Raw genomic sequence first — 13,966 nt, 5'->3', positions numbered from 1 at the left:
GCGACTGAGTTGGCACATTATCTAGAATAGTACAAGACTATCAGATAAGCGAAAATTTACTGAAGTGGGGAGCGCCACGCATCGCTTGGACAGTCCTGCTTCCATGTAAGTCATGGCCATTGAATTAAAGCCGTTGGAGGCGTCTCAGCTGTGGACAGATGTGGGAGCGCCCGGTCAGCTGGGTGGCGACAGCCTGCCGGACTGGGATGGCCAGATGACAGGGTCGCGGGGGTAGCCAGGCTGCTGGACTGCGATAGCCAGATGACGAGGTCGCGGGGGTAGCCGGGCTGCTGGACCGCGACGGCCAGATGACGGAGTCTCGGGAGTAGCCGAGCTGCTGGATTGCGATGGCCAGATGAGGGGGCTGGGGAGGTGGACGAGCTGCTGGAGGGCTCTCGGCTTTACCAACTCTGCCGGGAAGATGCTGGAGGCTGCACGCATGGGCCGCAAGAGGTACGGCTGACGCTGCTGGTGCGTCTGGTCGACGGTATCCACCGGCAGTGCGGCATTATTGACCACGCCCGGCGGCGTTTCACGCGCATGGGCGCGCAGTGCGGGCAGCAGTGTCAGATAAGGCGCACTGGTCAATACCAGGTCACGAAGCCGCGTCAACTGGTATTTACGACTAGCCGGAGATCGCCAGTCTGTCCCATGTGCTCTGATTGATGTGCAACTTGCAGACTATTATAAGGTATCTCATGACAAGTTACCTTTTTTGAAAATAGCCGATGCGACCCAAACCGGCGTTTCCCGCCGTCGTTCAGCGATTCGGTCACGCCTCCGCACGGATCGACGTCCGCCCCAGACTGACACACCACCCTGACACCATCCCATCCTCCGTCACCAACTGTCCGGTGCATCTCGCCTCGGTCACGCCTCCGCACCGATCGACGTCCGCCCCATACTGACACACCACCCTGACACCATCTCATCCTCCGCCACCAACTGTCCGGTGCATCTCGGGCGAGTCTGCCCACCGCTCGGCCGCGCTGGACGCGCAGCACCCGCGACCGCGGACGAGCAGTACACCTCCGCAGTGGCACCATCCGTGTTCAGGTGCACGGTCCAGGGGCATGTTCGGTGGTGATGCACCCGCGGGTGGCGAGCGGCGCCACTGTGCGCCGGCTGCTGCCCACCGGCCCACCGTCTCGCCTCATCCGCATTGGGCAGTTTCAGGGAGCGAGGTGGGATGGTGTCAGAATGGTGTGCTTTGGAAGGCGGAGACGTCGATACGCGTAGACGCGGCCGAGTTGTTTACCTGCGCTAGGAAGTTGTCAATTTCACACATCTGTTTCTCAGGCAGGAGATATCGTTACTTAAAGCAAGTTGCCTCCATCAATTATCGCTGGGCTTTCCTCTGAACAAGCTCTCGGCTTCCCGCCATTGCACTGAGCGTATTACGGCGGTTTAGAGCCCATCGAAGTCTGCTGGTGACAGAAATTGTGCTTACGTACGTCAGACGCGAATAACTCGATGATCATATTTTTGCTGGCCTTGAGCACAGCATAGTCAATGAGGGGGAGCCTCCTGCGACGTTTCTATGGCATCATGCAGGCTAAGGTGACCTTGAAATAGTCCTCATGAAATAGTCTGCACAAGTTTGCGGGTGTCAGGCTCAGAAACCAGAGGGTTTAAGTCTCAAAATACGTAGTGCTGAGAACTCAACTGAATAATCTTTTAAACTGTGATCTTAGTTTAAACACCCATTAAAATCTGGAAGGCTTCTTTCAGCAATCAACTGCAACCCAGTTTGAAATGTTCAATGACATCGATCAGCTTGCTGCATCTGGACCTAGGTACTGAGAGGGTGCGCACTTTCAGGTGAGAAGCCGTACGCCTGCACGCACGAGGGCTGCGACAGAGCGTACTCCAACTCATCGGACCGCTTCAAGCACACCCGCACGCACCTGGTGGAACCGGCCCTACGGATGCCGCTTCCCAGGCTGCTCCAAGACCTACACGGATCCCAGCTCTCTGCGCAAGCACATGAAAGCGAACGGTCATTGTCGGCCGACCTCCCTGCCGAACGGTCGTCAGTCGACCTCCCCGTCAAACGGTCACTGTCGGCCGACCTCCCTGCCGAACGGTCGTCAGTCGACTCCCCGTCAAACGGTCACTGTCGGCCGACCTCCCCGCCGAACGGTCGTCAGGCGACCTCCCCGTCAAACGGTCACTGTCGGCCGACCTCCCCGTCAAACGGTCACTGTCGGCCGACCTCCCTGCCGAACGGTCGTCAGTCGACCTCCCCGTCAGACTGTCACTGCCAGTCGCCCTCCCCGTCAGACGGGCACTGCCAGCCGTCCTTCTCGTCAGACGGTCACTGCCAGTCGCCCTCCCCGTCAAACGGTCACTGCCAACCGTCCTCCGCTTTGAGCCGCGACTATCAGCCGCGTTCCCCGCCAAACGGCCGCTATCAGTCGTCCTCCCCTTCAAACGGCCCGCTGTCAGTCGCCCTCCCCATCGAACTGTCACTGCCAGCCTCCGCTGGCTACCTCCTCGTCGCCTGGTAGTGAGTCCAGCGGGGTCAAAAATGTTTCCTGCAGACGGAGGGTTGCTGACAGCGGCCATCGGCGAGTCAGCCGCCGGGCTTCCCATGCTGGCGCCACTTGCGTGCGAGCCCAGCAGCTGCGTGTGCGGGAGGATGCAGCCGCAGCTCCGCTGGCTCTGGCACCCCTGGATGCAGCACGTGAGCAGCTTACTTGGTGCGCCGACTGTGTTCTGTCCAGTGCTGAGCGAGGAGCGACCACCGTGTCCGGCACCACTCGACCTGAGCCTGCCACCGACCTGAGACTGTCACCTAACCGAGCCTGCCACCGACCTGAGGCTGTCACCCACCCGAGCCTGCTGCCCAGCCAAGCCTGCCACCCCGTAAGCCTGCCACATACCTAAGCCTGCCACCGATCCGAGGCTTTCACCGACCTGAACCTGCCACCCTCCTGAGCCTGCCACCCACTCGAGCCTGCCATCCACCCGAGCCTGCTACCCTCCTGAGCCTGCCACCCACCCGAGCCTGCTACCCTCCTGAGCCTGCTACGCCTCTGAACCTGTCACCCACCCGAGCCTGCTACCCACCCGAGCATCTTTTCCCCAAGACCACGGAGGCGGCGCCTTCATCAGTTTCTCATTAAGATTGGCACGTACTGATCTGTGTCGCTGCCATGGTGCAGTGATCGTTGCGAGCGGTCTCACCTGGGATCGCCTGGCGATGGCCAGTGTCGGCTCCGGACATCCAGCGAATTCGCCAGGCGGCTCGGTCTTAGCGATTACGGTCAATGTTTTGTGCTGATTTACGGCACCTTTACAACTTATGTTGGTACATGATATTGGTGTTTATGTTGTATTATCAGTTTGATGTTCTTTCCTGTACTATTTTCGTTTCCCTTTTAAGCTACGCCGTTTTAGAGCCATAGCACGTTGAGCAAGATGAAGAGTGATGCGTAAATGAGCCCTGGTTGCCTTTGCAATACAGAATGGCCTCGATCCGCGCTTTGCTGACTGAGCTCACAAGCGCTGTAAGCTTGGCTGGGAACTCATGGTGCTGAATCCAGCCTGAAGCCGGGACATTATGCCCCCCCCCCCCCCCCCCCCCCCCCCCCCGGTCTCGCTTGCCTTTCACAACTCCCTCGGGAGGTCTTTATCCATGACGCGAAGCCCAATGCTTAAGTTTCTGTACGTTTCGTCTTCATGGATTCGTCGCTTGGGTTTTATCGGTGACTTGTATATTGCATGTCTGGCTTGTTTTAGCCACCACCGGCTTGTCCACTCGGACGCCAAATAAATGTCGATGTCATGATTACGATGACAGTTGCTCACGCCCTTTTTTAAGGTGCGATTGTACGGTTCCTGCGATGCAGAATTGCCGCACGAGCTTCCTCACCCCGCCCCAGCATGCGAGCCGGTGAGCGTTTTTAGCGTACCCGCTGAACCAAAAGTAGCAGCCGAGGACGGACGACGACGATGCAAAGGTTTTGGCCACTTCATTATTCATGTGCTGATGCGTGTGGCTCCCTTCCTTAAAATCCATCCCAAATCTGTCGAAAGAGGACAAAGCTCGCGCGTTCCTTTAAAAGCGTAAAATTGTCATTCTTACATGACGTTCACATAGGTGCAGTAGCACGGTTTATTTCGGTGTACAGCTTCTTTTTGTCATCGATCTGCCCGCCGAGCGTCACTTTAGAACACATAGGGCACCATCCTATACGGCACCTGGCTGCAGTAGCGCCGCCAAGCCTTGCCATACTTCTCACCGCATTTAGCCTCGTCCCGGAACACGCGGTGCACCAACAGTACGCTGAGGAACATCACGTACAGAAAGGGCCAGAGGCCGTGGCCCAGGCCAGGCAGGCACCAGCAGAGGGCGGCGGCGATCTCGAACGTGTAGTTCAGGTGGCGCGCCACGCCCCAGCAGCCTGCCGTCAGCAGGCGTGCCTTGTGCCAGCCGCTGGCCGTGCGGTACTCGGCCGACACGAATGTGGCGGGCCGGCCCCACAGCCGGCACTCGCCGGCTCGACCGACGGAAGCGCTGTTTCTCCAGGTCCACGCGGTAGTTGAGAGCCACGGCGGCCAGACCCAGCGCCAGCACCAGCCCCGCTTGCGTGTCGTTCAGCAGCGAACGGTGGCGCACCAGGAAGCAGGTGCTGTACGTGTAGAAGCAGGGCACCCACACCATGCAGCCCCAGCAGAGGTAGTAGCCGGCGCGGTCCAGCGTGATATCCAGCGTGCTGAAGTAGCCCGTCTCCCACCAGAAGAATTTGGCTATGTATACGGTCTGGATGGCGGCGCCTACCAGCTGGCCGGCGGAGGGGCCGTGTAGCCGGGCGCCGGCCACGCAGAACACCAGCACCAGCAGCTGCCAGAGCATCATGCCTAGCCGACAGTTGGTCAGCTGTTTGACGTCGACTCCGAGCAGGCGCGGATGCAGCTCCATGCCGCGGTAGAACTCGTGTGGCAGCGGTCGCGGAGGGACCACCTCCGCCGTCTGCGGCGCCGTCTTGCCTCGCACCAGCAACAGCGTGCACAGCAGCAGCGCCAGCACATTCAGGGACGCCAGGATAGCCGCCATGTTGGAGAACACGAGCACCGAGACGCCCGGCAGCAGAAGCGTCTCGACCAGCGCGTACGCGGCCAGGGTGGCTGTGTAGTAGAGCATGCCGTTGGCGCGGTAGGAGGGCGTCTGGCCGAAGTCGGTGGTCGGGCCGTGGTGGACGGCCCCGGGCAGCACCAGGAATAAGTACGCCCATAGCACCATCACGGCCGTGAAACACCAGGAGAAGGCATTGCCGGTGAACACAGCCCAGGAGAGCGGCTGCGGGTCAGCCACGCGCGTCAGCACCTGTACCACGGGCGTGAAGAAGAGCAGGAACAGCGGTGGCACCACGCTGTAGTGTAGCGTGTCGTACAAAGTCATCTCGCCCAGCGCACCCTGCAAAGGCAAGTGAGTCAGCTGCATGCTGGTATTCCATCACAGGTCATGTATACGCCTTTCCAGTGACAGCGCTCACTGGCTACATAGACGAAGTTTGAGCATGGGCCTAACACTTTGTGTTTGTGCCCAGTAAACCTACGTGAGATGGACCACTGCCCATAACATCTTGCAGTGCATTAGGCACGAATTCTGTACAGACACGTCCAACCCGAATTGGCACACGGTACGAAGCTGCTGATCTGGACGTTTTATCAACCCAGAAGTTCTTTGCTGGTTTGTAGTTTGTGTTCATACCGCTGCAATGCCAGGGTTAGCGAAGACACGGGCCTGGCTTTGAACCGCATTTTAGGACCCTTCCTGCCGTTTCCCGACCACACGTCGAAGTGAAAAAGGGAAAAGATCCATGCAGCAGTCCAGTTGTACATCGGCCTTGGCCTAGACTGAATCAGAAACTATGCCAGCAGGTAAACATCTTGACAATTTACAGGACAAATGAATGTGCACTGACTGACGTCTGAGCTAAACATGACCCAACTTTTGACCCAACGACAGGAGCTCGGACATTTAAGCTGAGTATCTGTCACAGCTGATGGTGATGCAAGCCTGTGTAGCGATTTATATCCAGTTTAATTCAGCTTAGACGCTAGCAGTCTGCGTTTCTGTTGTTAATGGACAGACTTTAATGTTCAGTTTAATTCAGCTTAGATGCCAGCAATCCACTTGTGTTGTTAATGGACAGACTTAAATGTCCAGTTTAATTCAGTTTAGATGCCAGCAATCTGCGTTCTGTTTCCAATGGACAAACTTGCCTTTCCTGATAAATTCATGCCGAGTTACTGATTACATTATCCAGCTCTGCATTCAGCTTGCTAGGTAGTTCTGAACAACATATTTGAAGCACTACGTTGTGTAATACGATGGTCTCGCCATCCCCTCTCTTTGAAAGTTGAAGACGCTCCTTGCATCTCATTTCATCCACCACCAAATGCCACTGCTGAAATCCCAGCAATGCCCACATCGCTCGTGCGTTGCGCAGGATCATGACAGTATAGTGGTTTAGTATACTGATCATTAAGCGGAATCTCTAAAAAAAATCATGTATTTTTGGACCAGAGATCTTTTGACTTCAAAGACTTATGTGGAGATGGAATAACCTACAAAAAGATCACCATTGGAGTATTTGTAGTCCATGGACAGTTTGCATATCTGGGAGCAGTGCTAGGTGTCATGCAAAATCCGCACTCGCCACCCACGCAGTGAATTTTTATCTCAATACAGTTACGTATAAGCAAAAAACCTTTAGAATTTCATCATCATTTAGCTTTCATGTACGTATTTTACATTTGTCGGAGCATTAGCGGCCGGCATTGATGTGACTTTGAAATGGACGGGGGCGCATTTTGCATGTATTGTGTTAATCAGTTAACACCGCTCATTTTCCACTAGCTTTGACACACCTTTCTGTGTTCGAAACGTAGTGACAACTTATATTCTACGTGAAGGCAATTTTGTTGAGATATTAGGCTAAACTGTGTGAGTGTTTTAGTGCATTCGCGAGGAACATTACGCATATAGATAAGACAATAGTAACAGCCTTATTCCTCGTAAAGAAACCGGAAGAATTGAGAAATAGCCCCTATATCTTCATTCTCCTGGTTTTTATACCAGAAATAAGGCTATTACTACTGTCTTATTAGGCTAAATTGTCCCAAACTGTTTCCCGGCAAATTCATTTTTTGTATGGACCCTATTAACAAACACCCATGGATAGTCCAGATTGTGATGTGCGGCATTTTCCGGATACTTGCATATTATTCCTTTGAGTGTCTTATCAGGCCAGTTCCATATATTTGCATTTTCTTCTGCATGATCCACATCGTATTTTTTAAGTACATGGCGGAACTAGTGCTAGTGAGCCAACATCAACGTCGACGATTTAAGGTGTTAGTAAAAGCCATATTGCCTTATTGTATTGCCATATCATCTCCAGTAGAGCAGCATGACATTGCTGACATCTCAAAGGAGCGGCGCCAAACGGTCGCTCTCGGCCAAGCACGTGATCAGGGACACTAACGTGCCACCGACGAGAAGGTCTCGGAGGCTTGTCATTCACGAAGGCAGTAATATTAGCAGGTCTAGCACTAGATCTTCACTGGCAGGAGCTTTCCATATGCAGAATACGCACAGAATGCCGACCAACACGACGTCATTCTATCAAAGCCGTACCCTAACAACGCAAAACACCGCGGCTTATCTTACACGCCGGCAACCGTTATGGTTTTGCTTGCGTGTTATGCCCACACCAGATGAAGTAACGGCCCTGTACCAGTCAGGGTCTCAGTACTATACGGATACCCTTCGCCCCGCTCCATCTGGTGGCCCGATGAGCCAAACTGGGGTCCCCGCCACAATTGCTGGACACAGTATGCCATCAACGGATTCCTTTACGTCGGTTGGACCATCTACGGTGATCCCAGGCCGACTGCCCCGGTCAGGTGGCCCGCAGCGTCATGAAGCGGACCGACGCATGATGTATCCCGCTGAGGACCTTGGAATCGACCAGAGGGCCCAGGCTTACGTGCAGTCAGAATGACAACCGGTAGGTATCTCGGGCTCGGACAGAAGGCCCTTGAGCCCCTGGCGGGAGAAGTTGCCATCCACTGCTCTACCCACAGGGCCCCTGCTCGGGAGAGAGAAGGGGTCTCCTAAGGCTCAATGCGCATCGAAACAAGGTAGAAAAATTACCGACACACCAAACGGACGTTTACCTTAGTCCTGAGTTCGTCCTTTTGACATCAACAATTGCAAAATATAATTTTAAAATGTTGAGTTTCCGTGCTGGCATTTAGGAGCAAAAACATCGATGCCTGGAGCTAGAATCGCCGTCGAACCGAGTGGCGTTGGCCGTCGCCGCTAATGTTATGTGGCGGGAGGTGAAAGCGCGATAAAAACAGACGTCGGTGAGCGATGCTCTTGATACCTATTGGAATCGCTGTACATCGTTCGAAAGGTTAGACTGGGGTTATACTTCGCCTCTGCAATATTGCGGCTGATCCTCAGATCGGCTTAGCATTTACAGCAATACGAATAACACAGACTGCACCACGCGGTGGTGCACTTTCAAAATCAGCGCCACGGTGCACCGCGGTGCTGTAAACGCTAATCCGTTACGGACATCAGTATTATAATCGGGTGGGTAAAATCTGCCATCAGGACCACCGACCAAATGTTCCAATTTTTCCGTAAAACGTCCAAAAGGACTAACTTCCAACGCGCGGTCGTTTCGTCCAGCGGTTGGTTCCGCCTGGTGTTATGCGTGGGACCGACGACGCGCGGCTTACAGAGACTGCAACACCCAGCGTGAAACACGATTTCCAGATATAACGGCCGTCAGTTGGCTCCCAATCAGCGTCGTGCTGGGTGCAGTGACGTGATCGAACCATGACGCATTGAGGAGCATGTCTACCAGACAGCATTGTGCTGTGAAGAGCAGTCTTTTCCGCTTCAAAGTGCACCAATAGTTATAAGTGAGCTTGTATCATCATACCTGATGCTGGCCTCATTACCTCCAAATGAGAAACGTTCCCTTTAAAGAACGCAAACCAAGGTAGATGAAGGAAATCCTCCCCAGAAATAAGGCGGACAACGTTCAGAGAATTGTATTGGGAGTAGACTTTTCACCAGCAGAAGCCCGCCTGTCAATCCGGCGCCCACCTTTACGGAAGCCCGACTGTGCTCCTGGTTCGCAGCTGCTGACTTGGCTTCCATTTTGCCCGTCTACCAAGTCCAAAGCCAATGTCCTCGTATTTGGGTTTACGTGCTGTAAACACGAACCCACTGACGGAACTGACTAATCGTGAACTACCTATTGGCAAACCTATCACGGCGCAGATGTGATTTCTTCGCAGCTACGCGGTCAGAGCAGTCCCAAAGCGAATTTCACAAACTTTTTCACAAACTTTCCATTAGTCTGTTCGTCGTTTCTTATCTCGCTTTTATGCTGTGGACACATCCTGCATGCACCATGCATCATTTGTAAAGCAAGGACTTTATCCTGCTCTTTCTTCCCACCGTGAGCTTTCGTTCCGACTTTGTATCTCCCTCCCTCCCCCCCCCCCACAGCCTAACTGCTCAAGGCGCTAGGAATGGGAATTACCAGGAAAATCCTGCCCCTCCCCCCAACTCGAAACCCTGTATGTAAGTACATGTGTGATTTGTACTCCGGGCTAATGCAACCCGCGTAAAGAACGCTTGTGTGAAAAGAACATTATACCCTGACTTATCGCGGCCGTATTTTATATTGATTTATCACAACAGACCCCGGGCACAAAATGCATGCACTTGGGGCAAGTCCACAACCACAGGCTGGGGACGATAAACCCGTCAACTGCATCACGAAGCGCAGCTCGCCTGACGGGAATATGATCGCCGTACACACATACATCAAGGATGGACTACAGAGTTCAGCACCATCTATGGCTGAATGTCCAAACCACCGATTCGGTCAAGCCCGCCCATAGGCACACACGGAACCCACGGCCAGATGGCCAGCGGGCGGCCGACAGCGGGGATTCGCACACTGCCGACGCAGCGGCCTCAGGGTACGTTGCGGGTGATGGGTGATGACTGGTCACCCATGTGGACCAACGAACGGCGCGGTGTTTTAAAGTACTGCTGTCCGAGACGTGCCCGCGATTCTTTCGAGATTCAGCGGCCGCTGGACCCCTGGACGCGTCACAACTCGCCTGGGTGACGCGTCACGACTCGCCTGGGTGACGCATCATGACTCGCCTGGATGACACGTCACGACTCACCTGGGTGGCACGCCACGACTCGCCTGGGTGACTCGTCACGACTCGCATGAGTGGCGCGTCACGATTCGCCTGGGTGACACGTCACGATTCGCCTGGGTGACGCGTCACGACTCGCTGTAGCGCATCACGACTCGCCCGGGTGACGCGTCAAAAATCGCCTGGGTGACTCGTCACGACTCGCCTGAGTGGCGCGTCACGACTCGCCTGGGTGACGCGTCAAAACTCGCCTGGGTGACTCGTCACGACTCGCCTGGGTGACGCGTCACGACTTGCCTGGGTGGCACGTCAGGACGCCAGAAAGGCGGGCGAGGTCGCGAAACATGAGCTGGATAGCAGCCGCAGTGGAGGGTGCGCGACTCAGGCGCTGCACGTGCCTGGCACGTGACTCGGCGGCGGTGAGCGGGCACGTCGGCTCGTTTGTCGAGCGAGCCGCCTGCTGAGCTGGGGCTGGCCCACGAGCTGAGCAGCGCGACAGGCCGGAGCAGCAGCACCGTCCAAAGCTCCATGTTCAGCACATCGGTGACGTTCAGGCCCTTCGGGTTCCTCCGCAGCATGTTCAGGCCTCCCCGCGGCAGGATCACGCTCACCAGCCTATTACACACCGGGCACCGCCGCCTGCAAAAGTCCAGCCGACGGCACCGACGGCAACCGCTTCACTCCGGCATAGAAAGAGCGAGACCGTGGTCGCCTCCACGGGGAACGGCACCCCCATCAGCGATGTCACTTCCACCAGCGCCGCCACCTCCACCAGCGACGCCATCTCGACCAACGACGACACCTCCATCAGCGGCATAACCTCCTACCACCCGACGCCGCCTCTGCTAGCAACGCGACCTCTCCAGAAGAGAGCACCAGAGGGTCTCCCTGGACCGACGATGGAGGGTCCCCCTGAACCGACGCCTTTTCGGGTCTCACCGGACACTTCCCCCTCGTCGTCTCGGGGCCCCTTGGGAGCACAGGACCCTCTATTAGGCGCTGTGGGTCTCTGACGGGGACCCCAACCAGTGTAAATCCCCGGCCCTAGAATTGTAGCTGGAACTCCGGCGGAGGGAAGGGACCCTCGGCCCATACTGATATGCAGCGGACTGTGCTCGATGCTCTTCGGGCCTCCTTGAACACTGCATGTGGCCGACTTGGGCCCCTTGCCAGTACAGTTAGGCGCTGTGGGGCCTCGACCAATTTGAACTGCTGACTTCGGCATTCTCCCAGGTTGGAAATGGACCTTGCCCCTTGCCAGTAAAGTTAGGCGCTGTGGGGCCTCGACCAATTTGAAACTGCTGACTTCGGCATTCTCCCTGGTTGGGAAATCGACCGTCAGGCCCATACCGCCACGGAGCCGACTGAACGTTACTGGTGGTGCCTGGCCAACAGATATAGGCCCTGATCGACTCAGCGGACCCTGATTAGCACGCAGGGCCCTCGTGGGTGGCATTAAAGTTCCCGTCCCCGCGGGCCATAATCCCCTGAGTACGACCTCCGGCCGGCCTTTTGGCCCCTTAATCGTAGGTTCCGAGGGGCCCGAGGGTCCCTCGGAACCTACGATTATAACCCTACCTATATAGTAACCTACCTATAACCTATATATATATATATATGTGTGTGTGTGTGTGTGTGTGTGTGTGGGTGCCTTAGCATATCCTATAATCCTAAATAAAGGGTAGCTAGCAGTCGCAACAAGAATTATTATTGTCAGAAGTATAATGCAAGCATGCGCGAAACTGGTAGATCCAAAATTTCAACTAATGAATTACGAACTATGCGGCAGAAAAACCGAGCTAGAGTTCTTGGGCTCTTTCACATTTCAACTCAACGAAATATTTTTCAACCGCGACTAATAAAACACCAAATCTCAGGCCATAGAAGCCCAAACTTTTGGCATCAACACGTGAAGAACACTGTCTTTACGTGACGTACCAGTCACGTGAGTGTCCTACATTTATTTGTGACAAGTTACATACGGCTCGGACCGTTTGAGAACGTCGAGCCTGACGCGTTCTTCAGCGGGTGGCACCAACAGTTAACGTTCGGGGGTACTCCACTCCTTCCGTTTTCGCCACAGCCGTAATACTGCAGCTCACAATTACTGAGAAGCCTCCGGAAGCACGTGCTTCGACTTTTCCCGTCCGTGTCGTTAGCCAGATATCGGTTGATACTACGTGTCTTATCGACAGCTGTTTGCTTACGTAACTCGAGTGCTGGACTGTGACCAGACGTGCAAGCGCTAGCCTCGCGCTGATCGGGGCCACTTCACCGCGCGAAGGTCAGCGGCTGATGCCCCAAAGCCCAAGGCGGATTCAGGATTGGTGCACAGTAGGTGCCGCATCCGATCGAATGGCACCTACCAGTGATTGAGAAAGCTACTAAAATCAAGTCAGTCATGGTAAGGCTAAGGCGAGAGCACGTCTGATCTCGCACGTTTGCGCATCTTCAGTCTGTTACGCTACATGACTACGCTTCTGTTTTTTGTGAGGACGATGACGGACGTTGGTGCACACTACGTTCATTGCAAAGTGCAAACAACAACAAATTCTTGACCCTCACTTGAAACAAGATTATGCAGCTGCGAATGCTGCTTTCATCAGTGCTGCAACCAGACACCGACACGAGGAAAGATAACAACAACGCAGGCTCCCAGCTCTCCAAGTTCAGACAGCGTACGTAACCATGCCAACCATGACGTAACCATATCAACGAACGTCGCAAACGAGCATACATGGGAGCCGGTTTACATGTGCATGCAAGAGTATTGGCCGAGAAACGAGAGACTTTGCCGCCATGTCACCATCCTCAACACGCAAGCGTTGATCACAACTACGACAAAACCGGTTTTAGCTCAGATGATGGGCAAGACCAGACACAAACAGCATGAAACAAGCATGCAGTGGTGGCGCGTGCATGCGCACGGGCTTTGGCATGCGTGCTTCCTTGTCCAATATTTTGTTAGAAGTTATCGTGACTTATCAAGATAACGTGGTCTAACGCTTCAACGTCCAACGAGCGTGGAATCTGGTTGACTTACCTCCACTTACAACCAGAAAGAATGCGGAAAAGGAGGATGGAGCGCTTTGGAAAGGTCATAAAGGGGCTATTGAGGGGCTTTTATCTATGACGGCATCGCACTGGAAGAGCACATCGTGTAATGTGTCATCATTCTCAGTACTGATCAACTGCAGTGTCACCGACCAGCGGCGCACGGAAAACACAGGATACCTGACCTCACGTGCACAGTCGCAGGCTGCAGTTGCTTATCCGCCGAGGAGGTTGAGTTAACGAGTAGCGGTCGGCGCGGCCCCAGTCCGGCGATGGTGCGTCGCTGCAGTCCTTGCCACGGCCGGCCGGCTTGCGGTCGGCGCCTGCCTCACTCCGGCGCTGGTCTGCCGCTGCCGCCGGCCGTCTGTGTGGATATCAGGTCCTCCCGCCCGCTACGCGCGTCGTCGCGAGACCGCCAGATGTGACCGCCAGAGGGAGGGGGGGGGGGGCGGCCGGGCGCCCCCCTCCGCCCGGCGGAGTCTGTCACCGGGAAGCGGCGCTGCTGCCGCCCTGAACGGCAGGCGATGCAGCAACGTCGCCATCAGCCTCTGGGAAACAGAAGGGAAGCCGAGCATACCCTGACGTGAATTTAAGGCGTAGATTGAAAGGATGAGGGCATAGGAAGCCGGCCTTGGGGCACACTGCTCCACGGCGCGCAGCTCAGTTATTTCTTCCAAAAGTCAATTTATGGGAAACA

At 55.2% G+C, this 13,966-nt stretch overlaps 2 protein-coding genes across 2 annotated transcripts in view; one reads left to right on the top strand and one right to left on the bottom strand.

Annotated features, from left to right (window-relative positions):
- The window catches only part of LOC119093383 (integral membrane protein GPR180), a 97,479-nt gene that overhangs the window by 40,648 nt on the left and 42,865 nt on the right, over positions 1-13,966 (top strand). The gene's annotated exons all lie outside the window — the stretch shown is intronic.
- Positions 4,152-13,501, bottom strand: LOC119093228 (7-dehydrocholesterol reductase-like). Its single transcript, XM_037216142.1, is given in 3 exon segments — positions 4,152-4,503; positions 4,505-5,422; positions 13,455-13,501. Coding segments are annotated over 2 exon segments (1,233 nt in total). The 5' UTR covers positions 5,408-5,422; positions 13,455-13,501; the 3' UTR covers positions 4,152-4,173.

This window comes from Pollicipes pollicipes, unplaced genomic scaffold (genome assembly GCF_011947565.3).
Source record: "Pollicipes pollicipes isolate AB1234 unplaced genomic scaffold, Ppol_2.1 Scaffold_4002;HRSCAF=4701_pilon_pilon_pilon, whole genome shotgun sequence".
NCBI lineage: Eukaryota > Metazoa > Arthropoda > Thecostraca > Pollicipedomorpha > Pollicipedidae > Pollicipes > Pollicipes pollicipes.
Note: the sequence above shows the minus strand (reverse complement) of the source record. Positions and strands in the feature narration are given on the sequence as shown.